We start from the raw sequence: 21,778 nt of genomic DNA, 5'->3' as shown, positions 1-21,778 counted from the left end.
GTAACGGTAATCTGACACCTGAAACGCCAAGAACCAAAATTCCTTGGATATTGTGAAACGCCTCTTGCGTCTTATTCACGGACTATACTTAAAGGGGTACATTTTATCTCTCTCTCTCTCTCTCTCTCTAGCTATGTTCAGTAGGAAAATGGCCAAGAAGAATGTGCCCCAGGTGATACTATAGAAGCGACTACTGTAAGGAGGGAAATACGTAATCAGTTAACTATAGAACACATAAATGCACAGTCATTATTAGCCCATATTGATGAAATAGAACTGTTAATACTGGAAAGAAACATAGACATTCTTTGTGTAGCGAAACCTGGTTAGATTTGTCTGTTCAAGATAAGTTCATTCATGTTAAGAATTTTAATGTATATAGGTGTGACTATGGAAAAGGGGGAGGAACATTAGTATATGTAAGAAATGATTTGAAGGTTAATAGAATATTGACAGATGTAGAGAAAGCTAATGGTGTTGAGGACGTCTGGATTAGTATACAGCATAAGAAATTACCATCTTTTATTGTTGGGTGTGTCTACCGGCATCCAAAGGCTTTGACACCCTCCTTTGATTATCTTAAAGAAACTTTTAAAAATGTATCTTTACGTAAAAAACCCGTGTTCGTTTTGGGTGATCTAAATGAGGATATGCTTGTTCCTAACAACAAATTAAGTAAAATAATACATCAGTTAAATCTCTGTCAAACAATAACTAAGCCAACTAGAATAAGAAGCACGTCCTCGACATTATTGGATGTTGTCATTACAAACAAACAACAAATGATTGTATATTCAGATGTGATTTCCTGTCCCATTGCTGATCATGAGCTAGTAACTTTACAAATTGATATTTCTAAGCCAAGGAGAATACCTGTCAAAAGAACCTTTCGTTGTCTTAAGCATTACAGTCAGGACAGTTTTTGTAGTACTTTACTAAATAAGGCTCCAGATTTTAATTGTATTCTACAAACTGATAATGTGGATGTACAGGTTAATATTTTTACCAAAACCTTTGTTTGCTGCTTGGATGAATGTGCACCATTTGTGACCCAAGAAATTACCCGGCCCTCCAGCCCCTTGGATAAATAATAACCTAAAGCAGAAATGAAAGCTAGAGATGACCTACAAAAGAGAAGCTAAAACAGATATTCAAACGAAACACTACAAGATCATTACTAAAACGAAAAGAAGCGGGTTAATACTTTGATTAAAGCTAGTAAGTCGGAACACTTTAAAGATAAATTTCGTAACTGTAATGGCAATGTGCCTATTAAAAAATAATAATGCCCGTTTACCTGATTATAATGATAAGAGGGAAAAAGTGGAAGAGTTCAACCAGTATTTCTCAAGTGTTGGTAGGACAGCCTTTGAAAAATCTCAGCAAAATCTAGATAGGAGCAATACTTCAAACTTTTAAGAAATGAGTCGAATATAGTTAATGAGAATCTTAATGACTTTTTTTAGGCCACAGCCAGTTGATGTCGAAACAGTTATTTTAGAAGTTGGGGAGCTTAATGACACGGGAGCCTATGGATCTGATTTGATATCCCTCCGTTTCATTCGGACGCCTTACCGATAATTGCGTTTTACTTAACTGTCATAGTAAATACCTCTATAGTGACTTGCCTTTATCCAAGTGACTGGATGTTGCCCCACGTTCTGCCCTTTTTTAAGAGTGGTGATGCAGATAATGTAGAGTTACAGACCGATATCACTTTTGCCCATTATAGCTAAAATTCTAGAAAAGATTGTGTCAATTCAACTCATAAAATATCTCGAGGAAAATGATTTACTGTCTCACACTCAACATGGATTTAGGTCTCATCTCTCTACTGAAACTGCGTTATTGAAAGTTACAGAAACTATTTACAGAAATATCGACGACAAAAAGATATCTTTACTTATTCTATTGGATCTTTCTACAGCTTTCGATAGCGTTAGCCACAATATAATATTTTACTTCATAAATGTACACAATTAAAAATTGACCCTCTCTGGTTTCAAAGCTATCTAGAAAATCGTTACCAGTCAGTGAGATTAGGCGATGTTATACCTCCCTAAACCAGTAGAATTCGGAGTTCCACAGGGATCTATTTTGGGGCCAATACTTTTCCTAATTTATATAAATGATATGGCTACTGCTGTGCGAGACTGCATCTTGGTTCAATTCGCAGATGACAGTCAACTTCTAATGACTGGAACTATAAATGAACTAAATAACTTGATAGTAAGAGCAGAAAGAATATTAGAAATGGCAAGATGTTATTTTCAAATTAATGGATTAAATATTAATGAGTCTAAAACTAAATGTATATTCATTGGCTCTAGGCAGTTCATATCCCAAATTCCTGAAGACACAAAAATAAATTTCAGTGGATTTGCAATTGAGAAAAGCATTAAAGTAAAAAATCTTGGGGTATATTTTGACCAGTATATGCTATTTGACGGTCATATAGATGAAGTTTGTAGGAAGGTAAATGGTACTTTAATATACTTAAATAGAATTAAGGACCGATTTGATAGTGAAATGCGGGGAATGGTCGTTCGGTCTCTTGCCGTGAGCATTCTTGACTACTGTTTAAAGATCTGGGCTCGACAACTAAGCAGCAGCTCCACCGGATACAGAGGCTTCAAAACTTTGCAGCAAAAGTAATTGATGGGAAAGCCAAGAAGTATGATCATGCAACTCCAATTTTAAATAACTTGCAATGGCTGACAATCAAACAGAAGATTGATTTTGATTTATGTGTCATGATCTTTAAAATTTTACATAATCTAATTCCACCATGGCTTTTTAATCTAATAAGAGTTGGAGATAGAAGTAACAGACAAACTAGATTTAATGATGACCTTTTTGTTTCAAGAACCAACACTGATCTAGGAAGCAGAGCATTTGTTGTGCGGGGTCCATCAGTGTGGAACAAACTGCCAAACCAACTAAAAGCATTAACTAATATTAACTCTTTTAAACTGAATTTGAAAAAGTATCTATTGTCCAAATAATTTTTATAGTAAAACTTTATATATATTTTAATTGAGCTCTTTTACACTTTTACTCGATTTTAGCAGACTATTTATGAATTTTAGATTCCATTTTAAGATAAATGTTCATAACTCTAGTTTTATAAGTACCTGTATTTCATAAGTAATTTTGAAATCGAAATGTTATAATCATGCTAAAGATAATTTTAATACTATAGAGTAGATATGCTGTAACTTTTATAACAAATATTTTATCAAGGTAAGAATTTTATTGAACCTCAAGTACTATTATAAAAAGATTCATATTTTATATGCAAAATTTTCAATGTTTTAATTACTTTTATGATGTACCTATATATGTCACAAATTCTTTATTGTTCTTAAAGTTGTATAAAGTAAATCTATGTTTTTATGTTTTATAATGATGTAAATTTTTATGAAGGCACATGTAAATATCTAAGTTTTAATGTAAACTGCAATGTAATTTGTATTTATTGTAATTATTATTATTATTAATTATTATAACCTCTCTCTCTACTCTCTCTCTCTCTCATCTCTCTCTCTCTCTCTCTCTCTCTCTCTCTCTCTCTCCTGATCATGGAGCATGCGACGAGAGTTTGTCGTAAAATTCTATTTTCCCATCGCAGAAAAAAAAAACAACAGATGGAATATGGAATTTAGGCCAAGTGCCAAACATTGGGACTTATGAGGTCATTCAGCGCTGAAAGGGAAATTGAGAGTAGAAAGGTCTGAAAGGTGTAACAGGAAGAACACCTTTTGCAGCAGCACAATGAAACAGTTGTTAGGAGAGGGTGGACAGCAAAATGGAAAAAAAAAAAGTTATGCATTAGTGGCACTAGCTAGCCACTCTTCCCATCTCACCAAGCCAGTTGTTAGCTACACCAGACCCCTATTATTATTATTATTATTATTATTATTATTATTATTATTATTATTATTCAGAAGATAAAGAACCCTATTCATATGGAACAAGCCCATCATAGGAGCCACCGACTTGGAATTGAAGCTTCCAAAGAATATTAAGGTGTTCATTAGGGAGAGGTGGTAAAGCGAAATACAGAAAGATCTCGCTTATTAAAAAAGGAGAAAAAAAAGTTAACAGATAAAAAGTGTATTAAAATGCAAGGAAAAAAGTATTCGGTTAGTAATGCATTGCATCTTCGCTTGATCTCCCCCCCCCAACTAACTTAACTGTGCAATGCAATCCCCATGGCACTAGGAATACTGCAAAGTCGCCTGCAAAGTCTCCCGTCAAGAAAAGGGTTGACAAATCGGAATCCCAGAATCCCTTATAATTTTAACATTAGCATCCATCCCTCTGCAAGCATGCGGAACTCAAACTACGCGAAACTTGAAATACATAGATATTTCTTCTGAAAACTACTGTACTTCTGAGAAGTTAATGAGAACAAACTCTTGATGAATCTAATGGAGTGAGGAGGAGACTGTAACTTTTGGAGAGAAGGAGAGAAGAGAAAACAGAACTATAACTTTTGGGGAGAAGAGCAGAGAGGACTGTAACTTTTGGGGAGAAGACATGACTATAGCTTTTAGGGAGATCACATGACTATAACTTTTATGGAGAGGACACAATAGTAAATTCTGGGGAGGAGACAGGACTGTAAGATTTGGGGAGAAGAGCCCCTCGTGACCACTTACCTGACGCCAAACGTTGCCTGTAGCAGGGTGATGAGGCCAGACATGAAGATGATGGTCGAGACCAAATGGCCTTTGGCTGGGTTGTCCTCGTCGAGGCAGAGGTAAGAGGAGAGGATTATCGGTATGGAAATGGTTCCCGCGACCATCGACAGATAGTGCTGTAAACAGAGACTGTAAATTTAGCACTAAACGCAGTATGTTTGTTTATACGTACAGGATTTTTGTAACTTCATTTGGCAAAATGAAACTCATAACAACTGTAGATTATTTCATAGTCTGTAAAACGTGTAAAGGGGTTATTTCATAGTCTGTAAAAAGCACAAAGGAGTTATTTCATAGTCTGTAGGAAGCATAAAGATAAGTTATTTTATAGCCTGTAAAAAGTGTAAAGGGGCTATTTCATAGTCAGCAAAATGTGTAATGAAGCTATTTCATACTATGTAAAAAGTGTAAAGGAATTATTTAATAGTCTGTAGAAAGTGTAAAGGAGCTATTTCATATTCTGTAAAAAGCTTAAATGAGTTATTTCATAGTCTGTCAAAAATGTAAAGGAGTGATTTAATTGTCTGTAAAAAGAGTAAAGGGGTTATTTCAATGTCGTAAAAAGCATAAAGGAGTTATTTCATAGTCTGTTAAAGCGGAAAGGAGTTATTTCTTATTTTGTAAAAAGCATAAAGGAGTCATTTCACAGTTTGTAAAAAACATAAATGTTATTTCATAGTATATAAAAATCATAAAGGAAATATTTCATAGTCCGTAACAAGCGTAAAGGAGTTATTTCATAGTCTGTTAAAAGCATCAAGGAGTTATATCATAGTCTGTAAAAATCATAAAGGAGTTATTTCGCAGTCTGTTAACAGCATAAAGGAGTTATTTCACAGACTTTAAAAAGCGTAAAGGAGTTGTTTAAGAGTCTGTAAAAAGCTTAAAAGCATTAATTTATAGTGTGTAAAAAGTGTTAAGGAGTTATTTCATAATTTGTTGAAAGCATAAAGGAGTTATTTTATTGCCTGCAAAAAGTGTAAAGGATCTATTTCACAGTCTGTAAAAAGCTTAAAGGAGCAATTTCATAGTCTGTAAAAAGGGTCAAGGAACTATTTCATATTCTGTAAAAAGTATAAAGGGGTTATTTCAATGTCTGTAAAAAGTGTAAATAAGTTATTTCCTAGCCTTTAAAAAGTGTAAAGGAGTTATTTCATAGTATGTATAAAGCATTAAGGAGTTATTTCTGTTTGTGAAAAGCAAGTGATTTCATGGTCTCTAGGAAGCATAAAAGAATTATTTCATATTCTGTAAAAAGCATAAATGAGTTATTTCACAGCCTGTAAAAATCATAAAGGAGATATTTCATAGTCTGTCAAAAGCATAAAGGAGTTATTTCACAGTCTGTAAAAAGCATCAAGTTATTTCACAGTCAGTAAAAAGCATAAAGGAGTTATTTAACAGTCAGTAAAGAGTATAAAGGACTTATTTCACAGTCTGTAAAAAGCGTAAAGGACTTATTTCAGTCTGTAAAAAGCACATTTCACAGTCTGTAAAAAGCATAAAGATGTTATTTCACATTCAGTAAAAAGTGTAAAGGAGTTATTTCACATTCAGTAAAAAGCGTCAAGGAAAACGACCAGCTTACCTGCAGGCTATAGATGATGCAGGCATACCACGGAGGATTGTCCTCAACCGAATACAGGAAATCGGACGCGGCCTTCTTCCGAGGAGGCTCCTTGGCTGTCGTGGACTGAAGCTGCTGCGCCTGTTCTTCAGGGGTTAACATTGCGCCGTTTTCGTCGGGTGGTTGCTCTTCACTCCCCGAACATTTCGAACACAGCTGTGAGTGAGGGATGAAGCAAATGACGATTAAAATCGGAAGTGGTCATATAGAATAGAACATAGAATTTAGGTCAGAGGCCAAGCGCTGGGACCTATTAAGTCATTCAGTGCTGGAAGGGAATTGGAAATGAAATGGTTTAAAAAGTGTAACAGGAGGAAAACCTTTTTCAGCTGAACTACGAAACAGTTATTAGGAGCGAGTTAAGGGAAGTCAGACGGAAGAAAGAGAATACGAACAGGAGTACAGTTAAAGGGATGGGGTGTTGCAGCTAGGTGCCCAAGGCAGCATTTTCAAACGTTTTTTATGGTGCCCCAAACAAGAACCCAACTTGCATTGTGACCCATTATGCCCACGGGTGATAAATCAAAGACAAATTCTATTCACTAATTTCATTTATTTAGTATCCACAATTTATATGTATATTTTCTTTATATTCAGCACATATTCGAACTGAAAGCATCTAGTCGTATGAATGTAATACTGTTTTTAGAAAGTAAATTTGAAGGAAATTCCGACTCACAGATAAGTCAATAATATTGGGAAAAACAAATATCATTTAATGAGATGGATAAGCACCTGATTCCAGTTGGGAACAGAAGAAAAAGCGCCTGATTCCAGTTGGGAACAGAGGAAAAAGCACCTGATTCCAGTTGGGAACAGGGGAAAAGTGCCTGATTCCAGTTTGGAACAGAAGAAAAAGCGCCTGATTCCAGTTGGGAACAGAGGACACAGCACCTGATTCCAGTTGGGAACAGAGAATAAAAGCACCTGATTCCAGTTGGGAACATTAAAAAATGCCCGATTACAGTTGGGAACAGAAGAAAAGTGCCCAATTCCAGTTGGGAACAGAGGAAAAAGCACCTGATTACAGTTGGGGGCAGAGGAAAAAAGCGTCTGATTCCAGTTGGGAACAGAGGAAAAGCACCTGATTCCAGTTGGGAACAGACGAAAAGTGCCTGATTCCAGTTGGGAACAAAAGAAAAAGTGCCTGATTCCAGTTGGGAACAGAAGAAAAGTGCCTGATTCCAGTTGGGAACAGAAGAAAAAGCGCCTGATTCCAGTTGGGAACAGAAGAAAAAGCACCTGATTCCAGTTGGGAACAGAGGAAAAGTGCCTGATTCCAGTTGGGAACAGAAAAAGCACCTGATTCCAGTTGGGGAACAGATGAAAAGTGCCTGATTCCAGTTGGGAACAGAAAAAAGCGCTGATTCCAGTTGGGAACAGAGGAAAAAGCACCTGATTCCAATTGGGAACAGAAAAAGCGGCTGATTCCAGTTGGGAACAGAGGAAAAAGCGCCTGATTCCAGTTGGGAACAGAGGAAAAAGTGCCTGATTCCAGTTGGGAACAGAGGAAAAGTGCCTGATTCCAGTTGGGAACAGAAAAAGTGCCTGATTCCAGTTGGGAACAGATGAAAAGTGTCTGATTCCATTTGGGAAAAGAAAAAGCACCTGATTCCAGTTGGGAACAGAAAGCACCTGATTCCAGTTAGGAACAGAAAAAGTGCATGATTCCAGATGGGAACAGAGGAAAAGTGCCTGATTCCAGTTGGGAACAGAGGAAATGTGCCTGATTCCAGTTGGGAACAGAAAAAGTGCCTGATTCCAGTTGGGAACAGAGGAAAAACGCCTGATTCCAGTTGGGAACAGAAGAAAAAGCGCCTGATTCCAGTTGGGAACAGAGGAAAAAGCACCTGATTCCATTTGGGAACAGAGGAAAAAGCACCTGATTCCAGTTGGGAACAGAGAAAAAGTACCTGATTCCAGTTAGGAACAGTTATTATGCCCGATTAGAGTTGGGAACAGAGGAAAAAGCACCTGATTCCAGTTGGGAACAGAGGAAAAAGCACCTGATTCCAGTTGGGAACAGAGAATAAAAGCACCCGATTCCAGTTGGGAACAGATTAAAAAATGCCCAATTCCAGTTGGGAACTGAGGAAAAAGCACCTGATTCCAGTTGGGAACAGAGGACACAGCACCTGATTCCAGTTGGGAACAGAGAATAAAAGCACCCGATTCCAGTTGGGAACAGATTAAAAAATGCCCGAATACAGTTGGGAACAGAGGAAAAGTGCCCAATTCCAGTTGGGAACTGAGGAAAAGTACTGATTCCAGTTGGGAACAGAGGAAAAAGCGCCTGATTCCAGTTGGGAACAGAGGAAAAAAGCACCTGATTCCAGTTGGGAACAGAGGAAAAGTGCCTGATTCCAGTTGGGAACAGAAAAAGTGCCTGATTCCAGTTGGGAACAGAGGAAAAGTGCCTGATTCCAGTTGGGAACAGAAAAAGCACCTGATTCCAGTTGGGAACAGATGGAAAAAGCACCTGATTCCAGTTGGGAACAGAGGAAAAAGCACCTGATTCCAGTTGGGAACAGAGGAAAAAGCACCTGATTCCAGTTGGGAACAGAGGAAAAAGCACCTGATTCCAGTTGGGAGCAGAAAAAGCGGCTGATTCCAGTTGGGAACAAAGGAAAAGCACCTGATTCCAGTTGGGAACAGAGGGAAGAAGTACCTATTTCAATTGGGAACAGAGGAAAAAAGTACCTGGATTTCAGTTGGGAAAGGGAAGGAAAGACCTGATTTCAATTGGGAACAGAGGAAGAAGTACCTGATTTCAGTTGGGACAGAGAGGAAGTACCGATTTCAGTGGGAAACAGAGGAAAGAAGTACCTGATTTCAATTTGGGACAAGGAGGAAGAAGTAACCTGATTTCAGTTGGGAACAGAGGGAAGAAGTACCTGATTTCAATTGGAACAGAAGGAAAAAGTACCTGATTTCAATTGGGAAAACAGGAACAAAATGTGCCTTGATTCCAGCCAGTTGGGAAACAGAGGAAAAAAGTGCCTGATTCCAGTTGGGAACCAGAAGAAAAAGTGCCTGATTCCAGTTGGGAAACAGGATGAAAAATTGCGCCTGATTTCCAGATGGGAACAGAAAAAAAAGGGCCTGATTCCAGTTCCAGTTGGAACAGATGAAAAGTGTCTGATTCCAGTTGGGAAAAGAAAAAAGCCCAAACAAAAAAAAAAAAAAAAAAAACCTGATTCCAGTTTGGTAACAGAGGAAAAAGCACCTGATTCCAGTTGGGAACAGAGGAAAAGTGCCTGAATCCAGTTGGAACAGAAAAAAAATGCCTGATCCAGTTGGTAACAGAGGAAAAAAGCACCTGATTCCAGTTGGGAACAGAAAATGCGGCTGATCCAGTTGGGAACAAAGGAAAGGCACTGATTCCAGTTGGGAACAGAGGAAGAACGTACCTGATTTCAATTGGAACAGCGAAAAAGTACCTGATTCAGTGGGAACAGAGGAAGAAGTACCTGTTTCCCATTGGGAAACAGAGGAAGAAGTACCTGATTTCAGTTGGAAACAGAGGAAGAAGTACTGATTTCAATTGGGACAGAGGAAAAAGTACCTGATTTCAATTTGGAACGAGGGAAAATGTGCCTATTCAGTTGGAAAGAGGAAAAAGTGCCTGATTCAGTTGGGGAACAAGAGAAAAAAAGTGCTGATTCCAGTTGGGAACAGGAAAAAGTGCCTGATTCAGTGGGAAAACAGAGGAAAAAGTGCCTATTTCCAGTTGGGAACAGAAGAAAAAGTACTGCTTCACAGTCGGGAACAGAGGAAAAAGTGCCTGATTCCAGTGGGAACAGAGGAAGAGTGCCTGATTCCAGTTGGGAACAGAGGAAAAAGTGCCTGATTCAGTTGGGAAACAGAGGAAGAGTGCCTGATTCCAGTTGGGAAAGAGGAAAAAAGTGCTGATTCAGTTGGGAGCAGAGGAGTGTGCAGGATTCCAGTTGGGAGCAGAGAAAAAGTGCCTGATTCCGTTGGGACAGAGGAGAGTGCCTGTTCCAGTTGGAACAGAGGAAAAAGGCCCTGGTTTCCAGCTTGGGAACAGAGGAAGAGTGCCTGGATTTCCAGTTGGGAACAGAGGAAAAAGTGCCTGATTTCCAGTTTGGCGAGCATGAGGAAAAAGTGCCTGATTCCAGTTGGGAAACAAGAGAAAACGTGCGGATTCCAGTTGGGAACAGAGGAAAAAGTCCATGATTCAGTTGCGGAACAGAGGAAAAAAGTGCCTGATTCCAGTTGAGGGAAAGAGGAAAAGTGCCGATTCATGTTGGGGAACAGAGGAAAAAGTGCTGATTACAGTTGGGAGCAGAGGAAAAAAGTGCTTGATTCCAGTTGGGAACAGAGGAAAAAAACTTGCCTGATTTCCAGGGGGGGGGTGGGGGAAACACTCAAAAAAGTCCCGATTCAGGGAAAGAGGAAAAAGTGCCTGATTCAGTTGGGAGCAGAGGAAAGTGCCTTGATTCCATTTGGGAACAGAGAAGAGTGCCTGATTCCAGTTGGGAAACAGAGGAAAAAGTGCCTGATTCCAGTTGGGAACAAAGGAAAAAGCACCCAATTCCTTCAAAAATTTGGGAAACCAAGGGAAGGAAAAAGGGGGTTAAAACCTCCTTCCTGATTTTCCAGTTGGGGGAAACAAGAAAAAAGGAAAAGGGTTGCCTGATTTCCAGAAAAATTATTGGGAACGAGGAAAAAGTGACTTTGGGATCTTCCAGTTGGGGGAACAGAAAAAGTGCCTGATTCAGTTGAAAACAGGAGTGCCTGATTCCAGTGCCGAGTTGGGCCAGTTGGGAACAGAGGAAAAGTGCCAGATTCCAGTTAGAAACAGAAAAAGTACCTGATTTCAGTTGGGAACAGAGGAAAAAGTACCTGATTCCAGTTGGGAACAGAGGAAAAAGTACCTGATTTCAGTTGGGAACAGGGGAAAAAGTACCTGATTTCAGTTGGGAACAGAGGAAAAAGATCCTGATTTCAGTGGGGAACAGAGGAAAAAGCACCCGGTTTCAGTTGGGAACAGAGGAAAAAGTACCTGATTCCAGTTGGGAACAGATAAAAAGTACCAGATTCCAGTTGGGAACAGAGGAAAAAAGCACCTGATTCCAGTTGGGAAAAGAGGAAAAAGTACCTGATTCCAGTTGGGAACAGAGGAAAAAGTACCTGATTTCAGTTGGGAACGGAGGAAAAAGTACCTGATTCCAGTTGGGAACAGAGGAAAAAGTACCTGATTTCAGTTGGGAACGGAGGAAATAGCACCTGATTCCAGTTGGGAACAGAGGAAAAAGCACCTGATTTCAGTTGGGAAAAAGTACCTGATTCCAGTTGGGAACAGAGGAAAAAGTACCTGATTTCAGTGGGGTAAAGAGGAAAAAGTACCTGATTCCAGTTGGGAACAGAGGAAAAAGTACCTGATTTCAGTTGGGAACGGAGGAAATAGCACCTGATTCCAGTTGGGAACAGAGGAAAAAGCACCTGATTTCAGTTGGGAACAGAGGAAAAAGTACCTGATTCCAGTTGGGAACAGAGGAAAAAGCACCTGATTTCAGTTGGGAAAAGAGGAAAAAGTACCTGATTCCAGTTGGGAACAGAGGAAAAAGTACCTGATTTCAGTTGGGAACGGAGGAAATAGCACCTGATTCCAGTTGGGAACAGTAGGCAAAAAGCACTGATTTCAGTTGGGAACAGAGGAAAAAGTACCTGATTCCAGTTGGGAACAGAGGAAAAAGTACCTGATTCCAGTTGGGAACAGAGGAAAAAGTACCTGATTTCAGTTGGGAACAGAGGAAAAAGTACCTGATTTCAGTTGGAAACAGAGGAAAAAGTGCCTGATTTCAGTTGGGAACAGAGGAAAAAGTACCTGATTCCAGTTGGAAACAGAGGAAAAAGTACCTGATTTCAGTTGGGAACAGAGGAAAAAGTACCTGATTCTAGTTGGGAACAGAGGAAAAAGTACCCAATTCCAGTTGGGAACAGAGGAAAAAGCACTGGATTTCAGTTGGGAACAGAGGAAAAAGTACCTGATTCCAGTTGGGAACAGAGGAAAAAGTACCTGATTTCAGTTGCGAACAGAGGAAAAAGCACCGGATTCCAGTTGGGAACAGAAGAAAAAGTACCTGATTCCAGTTGGGAACAGAGGAAAAATCACTTGATTTCAGTTGGGAACAGAGGAAAAAGTACCTGATTTCAGTTGGGAACAGAGGAAAAAGCACCAAATTCCAGTTGGGAACAGAGGAAAAAGTACCTGATTTCAGTTGGGAATAGAGGAAAAAGTACCTGATTCCATTTGTGAACAGAGGAAATAGCACCTGATTCCAGTTGGGAACAGAGGAAAAAGCACCTGATTTCAGTTGGGAACAGAGGAAAAAGTACCTGATTCCAGTTGGGAACAGAGGAAAAAGTACCTGATTTCAGTTGGGAACCGAGGAAAAAGTACCTGATTCCAGTTGGGAACAGAGGAAAAAGTACCTAATTTCAGTTGGGAACAGAGGAAAAGTACCTGATTTCAGTTGGGAACCGAGGAAAAAGTACCTGATTCCAGTTGGGAACAGAGGAAAAAGTACCTAATTTCAGTTGGGAACAGAGGAAAAAGTACCTGATTTCAGTTGGGAACAGAGGAAAAAGTACCTGATTCCAGTTGGGAACAGAGGAAAAAGTACCTGATTCCAGTTGGAAACAGAGGAAAAAGTACCTGATTTCAGTTGGGAACAGAGGAAAAAGTACCTGATTCCAGTTGGGAACAGAGGAAAAAGTACCCAATTCCAGTTGGGAACAGAGGAAAAAGTACCAGATTCCAGTTGGGAACAGAGAAAAAGCACCTGATTCCAGTTGGGAACAGAGGAAAAAGTACCTGATTTCAGTTGGGAACAGAGGAAAAAGCACCGGATTCCAGTTGGGAACAGAGGAAAAAGTACCTGATTCCAGTTGGGAACAGAGGAAAAATCACTTGATTTCAGTTGGGAACAGAGGAAAAAGCACCCGATTTCAGTTGGGAACAGAGGAAAAAGTACCGGATTTCAGTTGGAAACAGAGGAAAAAGTACCTGATTCCATTTGCAAACAGAGGAAATAGCACCTGATTCCAGTTGGGAACAGAGGAAAAAGTACCTGATTTCAGTTGGGAACAGAGGAAAAAGTACCTGATTTCAGTTGGGAACAGAGGAAAAAGTACCTGATTTCAGTTGGGAACAGAGGAAAAAGTACCTGATTCCAGTTGGGAACAGAGGAAAGAGCACCTGATTTCAGTTGGGAACAGAGGAAAAAGTACCTGATTCCAGTTGGGAACAGAGGAAAAAGTACCTGATTTCAGTTGGGAACAGAGAAAAAGTACCTGATTTCAGTTGGGAACAGAGGAAAAGTACCTGATTCCAGTTGGGAACAGAGGAAAAAGTACCTGATTCCAGTTGGGAGCAGAGAAAAAAGTACCTGATTCCAGTTGGGAACAGAGGAAAAAGTACCTGATTTCAGTTGGGAACAGAGGAAAAAGTACCTGATTCCAGTTGGGAACAGAGGAAAAGTACCTGATTCCAGTTGGGAACAGAGGAAAAAGTACCTGATTCCAGTTGGGAACAGAGGAAAAGTACCTGATTCCAGTAGGAAACAGAGGAAAATCACCTGATTCCAGTTGGGAACAGAGGAAAAAGCACTTGATTTCAGTTGGGAACAGAGGAAAATCACCTGATTCCAGTTGGAAACAGAGGAAAAAATACCTGATTTCAGTTGGTAAAAGAGGAAAAAGTACCTGATTCCAGTTGGGAACAGAGGAAAAAGTACCTGATTCCAGTTGGGAACAGAGGAAAAAGTACCTGATTTCAGTTGGGAACAGAGGAAAAAGTACCTGATTCCAGTTGGAACAGAGGAAAAAGTACCTGATTCCAGTAGGAAACAGAGGAAAATCACCCGATTCCAGTTGGGAACAGAGGAAAAAGCACTTGATTTCAGTTGGGAACAGAGGAAAAAGTACTTGATTTCAGTTGGGAACAGAGGAAAATCACCTGATTCCAGTTGGAAACAGAGGAAAAAATACCTGATTTCAGTTGGGAACAGAGGAAAAAGTACCTGATTCCAGTTGGGAACAGAGGAAAAAGCACCGGATTCCAGTTGGGAACAGAGGAAAAAGTGCCTGATTCCAGTTGGGATCAGAGGAAAATCCACCTGATTCCAGTTGGGAACAGAGGAAAAAGCACCGGATTCCAGTTGGGAATAGGGGAAAATCCACCTGATTCCAGTTGGGAACAGGAAAAGACAAGGCTACACGCACATCAGGTGCATTGTTGAGCCTGTTTCTGTCCATCGTCTTTAATTGAGTTAATGTCGAAAATCCCAGTTCACACAAGTAGGTAGTTGCAAAAGGCAATAAAACAGAATAGCCTTTTTACTCAGTAGTGGAAATTCCCCTTTGTTCTTAATCGAAAGTGAACACAAAATGAGACTACAAATAGCGAAACATCGTATCCATTTATTGAGAACCTATATTTTAGGACAGGGACACCTCATAAAATATAAAAAGGATAAGTACATGACCTTGTGAGAAATATGACTAAATATAGTAATCCTCCAAATTTCCGGATTCTGATTTTGTTAATCCTCATTCAAATTTAACATATCACCAACTGTTATAGGTATAAATGACTGGTGGACGACTAGACCGGCGTTTTACGATAGCGCGGATAACCACGATCTAAGCGTGTCGCGTTTTTCACGTAAGCACGTTATTTTATTTAATTTTAAATTTTTTTTAGCATCAAAAGAGCGACTGAGATGTGTATCATAAGTGCGTTAGCAAGACTTTATACTATCTGCTGCCCCCTGTTTACTACCAGTGTTATCAGCGCTTGAAAAATCTTTCAAAATCTTGAAAAATTAACTCAAAGCTTTCGCAATGCACCAAAATGGACAGATATAAAATTCAAAGCATATCTAATAGAAGCACTTTAGAGAATATTATATTATCTCCGCCTACCTGTTGACGGACAAGACAGATAAACTCGGTGGAAAAACTAAAGTATGATACGAGCTTACCTTCATGAATAAAAGTGCGGGAACAAAGTCTGATGAAGTAAACAAATTGTAAAGACTGAGAAAAAATAAGAAAAATTATGTTACGAAAGAAACTGTTGGCGACTAGCCATTCGATTTTGGAACAACCTTGTTTAATGATTAGCGAATAGCGATTCAAGACAAAAGAGAGAGAGAGAGAGAGAGAGAGAGAGAGAGAGAGAGAGAGAGAGAGTGTTTGTCGATTGCCAGAGTTGTAAATGACGAACTTGTTTGATAGTTAAGGATTCAAGAAAGAAAAAAAAAAAAAAAAAAAGACGGGGTGAGAGACTGTCGATTGCCTTGGACAAAACCTTGAAGTTATTTCGACTGCGATAAAGTCCTTTTTTGTATATGCATAACAAATTCATAATAATATGTACGATTATGTTTTGATTGGTAAAAAAAGGCTGTCTTGTCATGGGAGAAATCGGTAAAACTAGAGTTGATATTCTGCACTTGCGTTTTTTTTTCTTTCCTTCTTTTTTGTCGTGACCCACAATTTGAAAAACGCTGTAGAGTGTAAAAAAACTGAGACACTGGCTGCAAAACTCCAAAACAGGGAGGAATTTCCACTTAACCCACTTAAACTAGCATCATTTAGTTATGCATGTAGACAATCATCACGTAATTGACTCCGCTGACACAGCATTGCAATGTATTCAGACAGTATCTCTTCATTGGCGTCTTCTAATTCACATCCTCCTAAAGAGAGCAGTTTTTTTTTTTTTTTTTTTTTTTTTTTTTTTTTTTTTTTTACGCTCCCCGAGTGATTTACGAAGCATTTCTACAATACTTTAGTTTTTCCCACTCATTTTGTCCTTGGCATTCTCTTGTGGACCACTACATAATCCTGTTTCACGTCAGTTAACTTCAGTCGAAATCCAAGATTGATACGAGCCATCCATATCTTGGAGATTGAGCTTAAACTCGGCTTAGCGCTGAAACAACACCACTGTCGAAACGAATTCTTTGGATGAAATGGTAAACCATATCAACTATCAGTTAACTCATATGAAAACAAAAAGAAGGTATGTCATTGTCGAAGCAACAACCGAACTCTAGAGTAGAATTTCCGCAAAATCAGGCAAAACAGAAACTGGTAAGTCATCATGGACGCTTGAATTTCAAGTCAATGGCCGTCGCTGGCTTTTTCTATGTGAATATGGCTCATATTTGAATAATAACAGTAGATCACAAAACTAAGAACTAGAATTTCCATAAAATCAGGCAAAAGAGTCAGGAAACCTGACATGTCCAGAAAAACCCTAGACCGTTCCGACACACACGCGCACATACACAAATTTCACGAGACTTACAGAACCAACAACATTCCGTTGACGACAGAGGCACCAGGTCCTGGTATCCATCGATGGCAGCAGACGAGTCTGGTGGCAGCCAGCAAGAATGTATTGTAACTTAGCAAGGCTTCTTCTTACGCATCCAATGGCTTCTCTTCTGTCACTGAAGTGCGGGATTACACTTTCCTCTTCTTCTACGATGATCCCCTCTTTCTCTCGCGTCATCCGAGCATTATGGGCCGGGCCTAGGTCTAGACACTAGCCCGTGGGTCTCCTGACCTTGGTCGGAATTAGCTAGGCTTTTTGAAATTCAGTGTCGATGTGCCACTTGTTTGTAGGATTGTGTGTGTGGTGGGGGTAAGGGGATTGAATAATTGATTGATTGGTTTCATATCAAACTTGGGGCACGATTATTTGGGTAGAGAGAGAGAGAGAGAGAGAGAGAGAGAGAGAGATTAATACCAACAGTATACATACATTTAAACAAATTCTGATACACAGTAGATACACATACACACACGTATACGTATATGTATGTATATGTAGTATACATACATACGTACGTAAACACACACACATATACGATATATATATATATATATATATATATATATATATATATATATATATATATATATATATATATATATATATATATATATATATATATATATATATATATATATATATATATATATATATATATATATATATATATATATATATATATATATATATATATATATATATATATATATATGTATGTGTGTGTGTGTGTATGAATTTTTATCACATCAACCTTGATTCATGACATGCATTAAGCTACAAATGTTCTTTAATATCCAATTCGCTCTACCTCGGAATTAATATATTTTCATATATGTTAACCGAATTTGGATTTTTCTAGCTGACGAAATTATTTTCAACAACTAAAAAATTCCCCCTCGTTTAACATATATGAAAATATATTAATTCCGAGTAGACCGAATTCTATATTAAAAAACATTTGCAGCTTAATGCATGTATATATATATATATATATATATATATATATATATATATATATATATATATATTTCTAAGTTATGAACATCTCCAAGCCAAAATAACATTAGATATTCATTTGAATCCATAAAACAGTAGCCACCCTATGCTCCTTCCACTGCCTCTATGAATGATCTCTATAATTCACAGCTTTCTCTTCCACAAACACTGCTGCCGGACATTATCTTCGACAGATTACCAAGCCGATTAAGCCAGCGTCCGAGGATTAAGCCCAGTCCCAACCACGTGGGAGGCACGTGAAATTTGGAACCCCACGAGGCCAGGTAATTGCACCGGAACATCTGCCATCTACCGACAGATCGGAAGTAGGGAGGAAGACTGTTTCAAAGCAGGGCTTCATCATCAGGGCTAAAATACAAAATAAAAGCGATTAAAATCAATACAAAAGACTCAGCAAAAATCATTAATGGTAAAATATAGACAATAGAATCGTAACATAAAATTTAAAACCAACCTAACGCCTCAGAGAGGGAATACTGAGTGACCAAGAAGGGCACCGAAAGGACGAAGAAACATCTGATGCTATAAACAGAGAGGCAGAAGAAGACTGACTATTCAAAGTCTGCCCCTCTGTCTATAGCAGAAGCTGTTCCGTTGCTTCGTCCTTTTGGTGCTTCTCCGTCACTCAGTTTCTTACTTTGTGGGGTTAGGTTGGTTTTCACTTTCATGCTACGATTCTGTCTATACTTTTACATGAATTATGTTTACCGAGTCTTTTGTATTGATTTTAATTGCTGTTACGTTGTATTCTAGCTCTGAGCCCTGCTTTGAAACGGTGGTTGAAAATAAAGTTTTACACACACGTATGTGTGTATACATACTTATATACATACATATACGTGTATGTTCTGTGTATCTGAATTTGTGTTTAAATGAATGCATATAGTCTGTCCTTTCTCTTTCTCTTTCTCTCTCGACCCAAATAATCGTGCCCCAAGTTTGATATGAAACCAATTAATCAATCATTCAACCTCCAAGCCCACACACAGGAACACGTACACACACATTCTTACAAACAGTGTCACATTGACAGTGTATTTCAAAACGCCTAGATATTTCACATCGTTCACTCTGTAACTCCCAGCTGGCATTAGACGTAGGTAGGTCCTTCTTTGTACACCCTTAATCCCACCTACCTATAGGTAGGATCTTCTGTTTTGGGCATCTATGCAATCTACTGTGCCATTCGGTCTAATTCTCATTCAACCGAAGCCTTATTAACCAGAGCATCCTCATCCATGAGAACTACAGGACCATACCACTCCATCCTCCTTTCAGTTCTTTCCAGCAATGACACTCCAGAAAACTAGTGTCCAGATGAGCATCTGATACGGAAATGATATTGGTATTCAGTTGAGGTTCTGATACAGAAAAGAAACTGGTATTCACTTGAGCTTTTGATACAGAAAGGAAACTGGTATTCAGTTGAGCTTTTGGTACGTTAAAGAAACTAGTATTCAGTTGAGCTTCTGATACAGAAAAGAACTGGTAGTTAATTGAGCTTTTGACACAGACAGGAAACTGGTATTCATTTAAGCTTTTGGTACAGAAAAGAAACTAGAATTCAGTGGAGCTTTTGGTACAGAGAAGAAACTGGTATTCAGTTGAGCTTCTGGTACAGAAAAGAAACTGGTATGAAGTTGAGCTTTCGATACAGAAAACAAGGGTATTCTGTTGAGCTCCTAAAGGAATATAAAATCTAAGCCAAAGAGGAAGCACTGGGACCTATGAGGTCATCCAGCGCTGGAAGGGAAATGGGGAGTAAAAGGTCACAAAGGTGTAACAGGAGGAAAACCTTTTGCCCCTGAGCTATGAATCAATTGTTAGGGGAAAGTTGAAGAAAATAAGATGGAAGAAAGCGAATATGAACGGAGGTACAGTAAAAGGAACGACGGGTTGCAGCTAGGGCCCTAAGGAAGGGACGCTGCAAAGAACCATAGGTAATGCCTACAGTGCATCGTGTAAGGTGCACTGACGGCACTACCACTCTACAGGACGCTAATATGTAGGCCTTGACCCAAAGTCCAAAAGAATCTTATTGTCAAGTTTTAAATCCCAGCAGCTCCTACAGATCACATCCACCGTCTTCATTTGTGACAAAACTTGATCATACACAAGTTATTAATTAAGTAAATAAATAAAAAAAAATCTGGAAATTATATCTGTCACGCTTTGACCTGATAGTCATGATAACCCAGATTCGATGGAACTAGTGTAACGTTCCTTTACTACTGAAATTTGTATTGTCAATGGGTAAATTAAGTCTCTTTAAGTACAAAGATCCTTTTGAGAGTCACGGCCGCTTATGCAAATGCAAATTGCAGATTATCACTGTTTTTAAATGTGTCTATTCAAATGAAAATAGGCTGTTCTCTCCCTGTGGTCTCGAACGCTTTTCAGAAGGGAAAGAAAAACTGAGGTGTTTTCTGTTTGAGTATTTTCGTCTAAACAAAAGACGTTCCAGTTATGTTTCGAAACTTCCTTAATTAACTGAAGAAGAATAGAATAGAACATACAATTTAGGCCAGAGGCCAAGCGCTGGGATCTGTGATGACGTCATTCAGCAATGAAATTGATAGTAAAAAGGTTTGAAAGGTGTAACAGGAAGAAAAAATTGCAACTGAACTGCGAAACAATACTGTCAGAAGAGGGTGGAAAGCAATATGGAAGAAACAGATCATGAAAGAGGTTGCAGCTAGGGGCCTAAGGGACGCTGCAAAGAACCTTAAGTAATGACTACAGCGCACCGCATAAAGTGCACTGACGACATTACCTTCCTACGGGGTTAAACTGAAGTATCCGAGTCACGTTTTAAAGACTATAGGTAGAATGATACGGGAAAAGTGTTCGGTAGAGAGCGGTCTTATTATCTAGACATTTTCCTACATCCAATGTGCCTTACACTTCAGTAGTACCTAGAGCGCGACTGAATACTACCCTTTTCTTTTCTGCACTGGAAGCTCAGACTGAATAAAGTTTTCTCTCATGATACATTACAAGCGAATCCACACTACACCCGTCATGAATGACGCATTACATTCAGTGATAATGTTTATCTAATCATTGACAAGCCACTTGTCTAGTTGCTAACCTCTATCACGGCAAGAAGAAAATGCGTCATCTTGCTTGGATACGACAGCGGATAGACACTGAAGTGATGTTCATTTTTTTTTTTTTAGAAAATGATGAATTACAAGATTTTCAAATTTATTGCAAAATGTATCTGCACATTTCATGAATGTTGACGTTGTAGAATGTATGTTCCTTTTAAAGTGGAGACTCATTTAAAAAATGAACGAAAACGGACAGCTATCCTTACAGAACTTTTCATAAGGATTCAAAATTTGCTCTAATTTTTTTTTCTGTGGTGAAAAATAACCGTGTGTCGTTTTATGATCCAAATACCCGTCCAGAGGTCTGTCCATGCTAACCTCTTTAATATTAGTCATAGGAAAAAAAACATTATTCTGATAAAACTTTTCACGAGGATTCCAAATATGCTCTTTTTTTCTGCGATGAAAGTTAACAATGATATTACGGTTCATACAATGCCGCCCTATGGTTGCCCGGCGCCAGGTTCTTGGCGACTGCTATATATATAATATATATATATATATATAGAGGATCTATATATATATTAGTATATATAATAATAGTATTTAACTTGTGTGCGTATATATATATCTTTATAAATTTGCATGCCAGCCGCAGTTTTGTTGGGTCCAAGGTTTAGGATTTACAACTGATTTGACTGGTCAATGACCTTGCTCAAAATGGGTGACTTTTGAACAAGACAACGTAATCAGTGAGTATGATGAATCAACAAAATTGGGCAGCGAACGGAAAAGTAAGTGTTGCTGTAAAAAGATACCAAGCTACCAAATTGGTTCAAAGATGCACTATGTGTTCGCTAAAATAAAGTATAATTTCACTAAAAAATTGCAAGAATATTACAGGAGTTTCTACAGAATCCTTTGGCACTCTCTATTACATTAAAGATCTACAAGACTAGCTAGTGCCACACCAGGTAAAAAATGATGACACAGAACAGCA

General features: G+C 38.7%; 1 protein-coding gene across 3 annotated transcripts in view; it reads right to left on the bottom strand.

Moving 5' to 3' along the window:
• LOC135213667 (solute carrier family 23 member 2-like) overlaps window positions 1-21,778 on the bottom strand; it is a 92,914-nt gene that overhangs the window by 29,075 nt on the left and 42,061 nt on the right. For 2 of the 3 annotated variants that reach the window (XM_064247728.1, XM_064247729.1), the window contains exons 2-3: window positions 6,295-6,489; window positions 4,665-4,822 (exon numbers count right to left, since the gene is read on the bottom strand). In XM_064247728.1, the coding sequence (XP_064103798.1) occupies window positions 4,665-4,822; window positions 6,295-6,489 (353 nt within the window). Of the gene's footprint in view, window positions 1-4,664; window positions 4,823-6,294; window positions 6,490-16,678; window positions 16,901-21,778 lie in introns of those variants that run through there. The other variant, XM_064247727.1, reaches the window with a different exon arrangement.

Source organism: Macrobrachium nipponense, chromosome 43 (genome assembly GCF_015104395.2).
Source record: "Macrobrachium nipponense isolate FS-2020 chromosome 43, ASM1510439v2, whole genome shotgun sequence".
Classification (NCBI taxonomy): domain Eukaryota; kingdom Metazoa; phylum Arthropoda; class Malacostraca; order Decapoda; family Palaemonidae; genus Macrobrachium; species Macrobrachium nipponense.
This window is presented reverse-complemented; position numbering and strand designations above follow the sequence as displayed.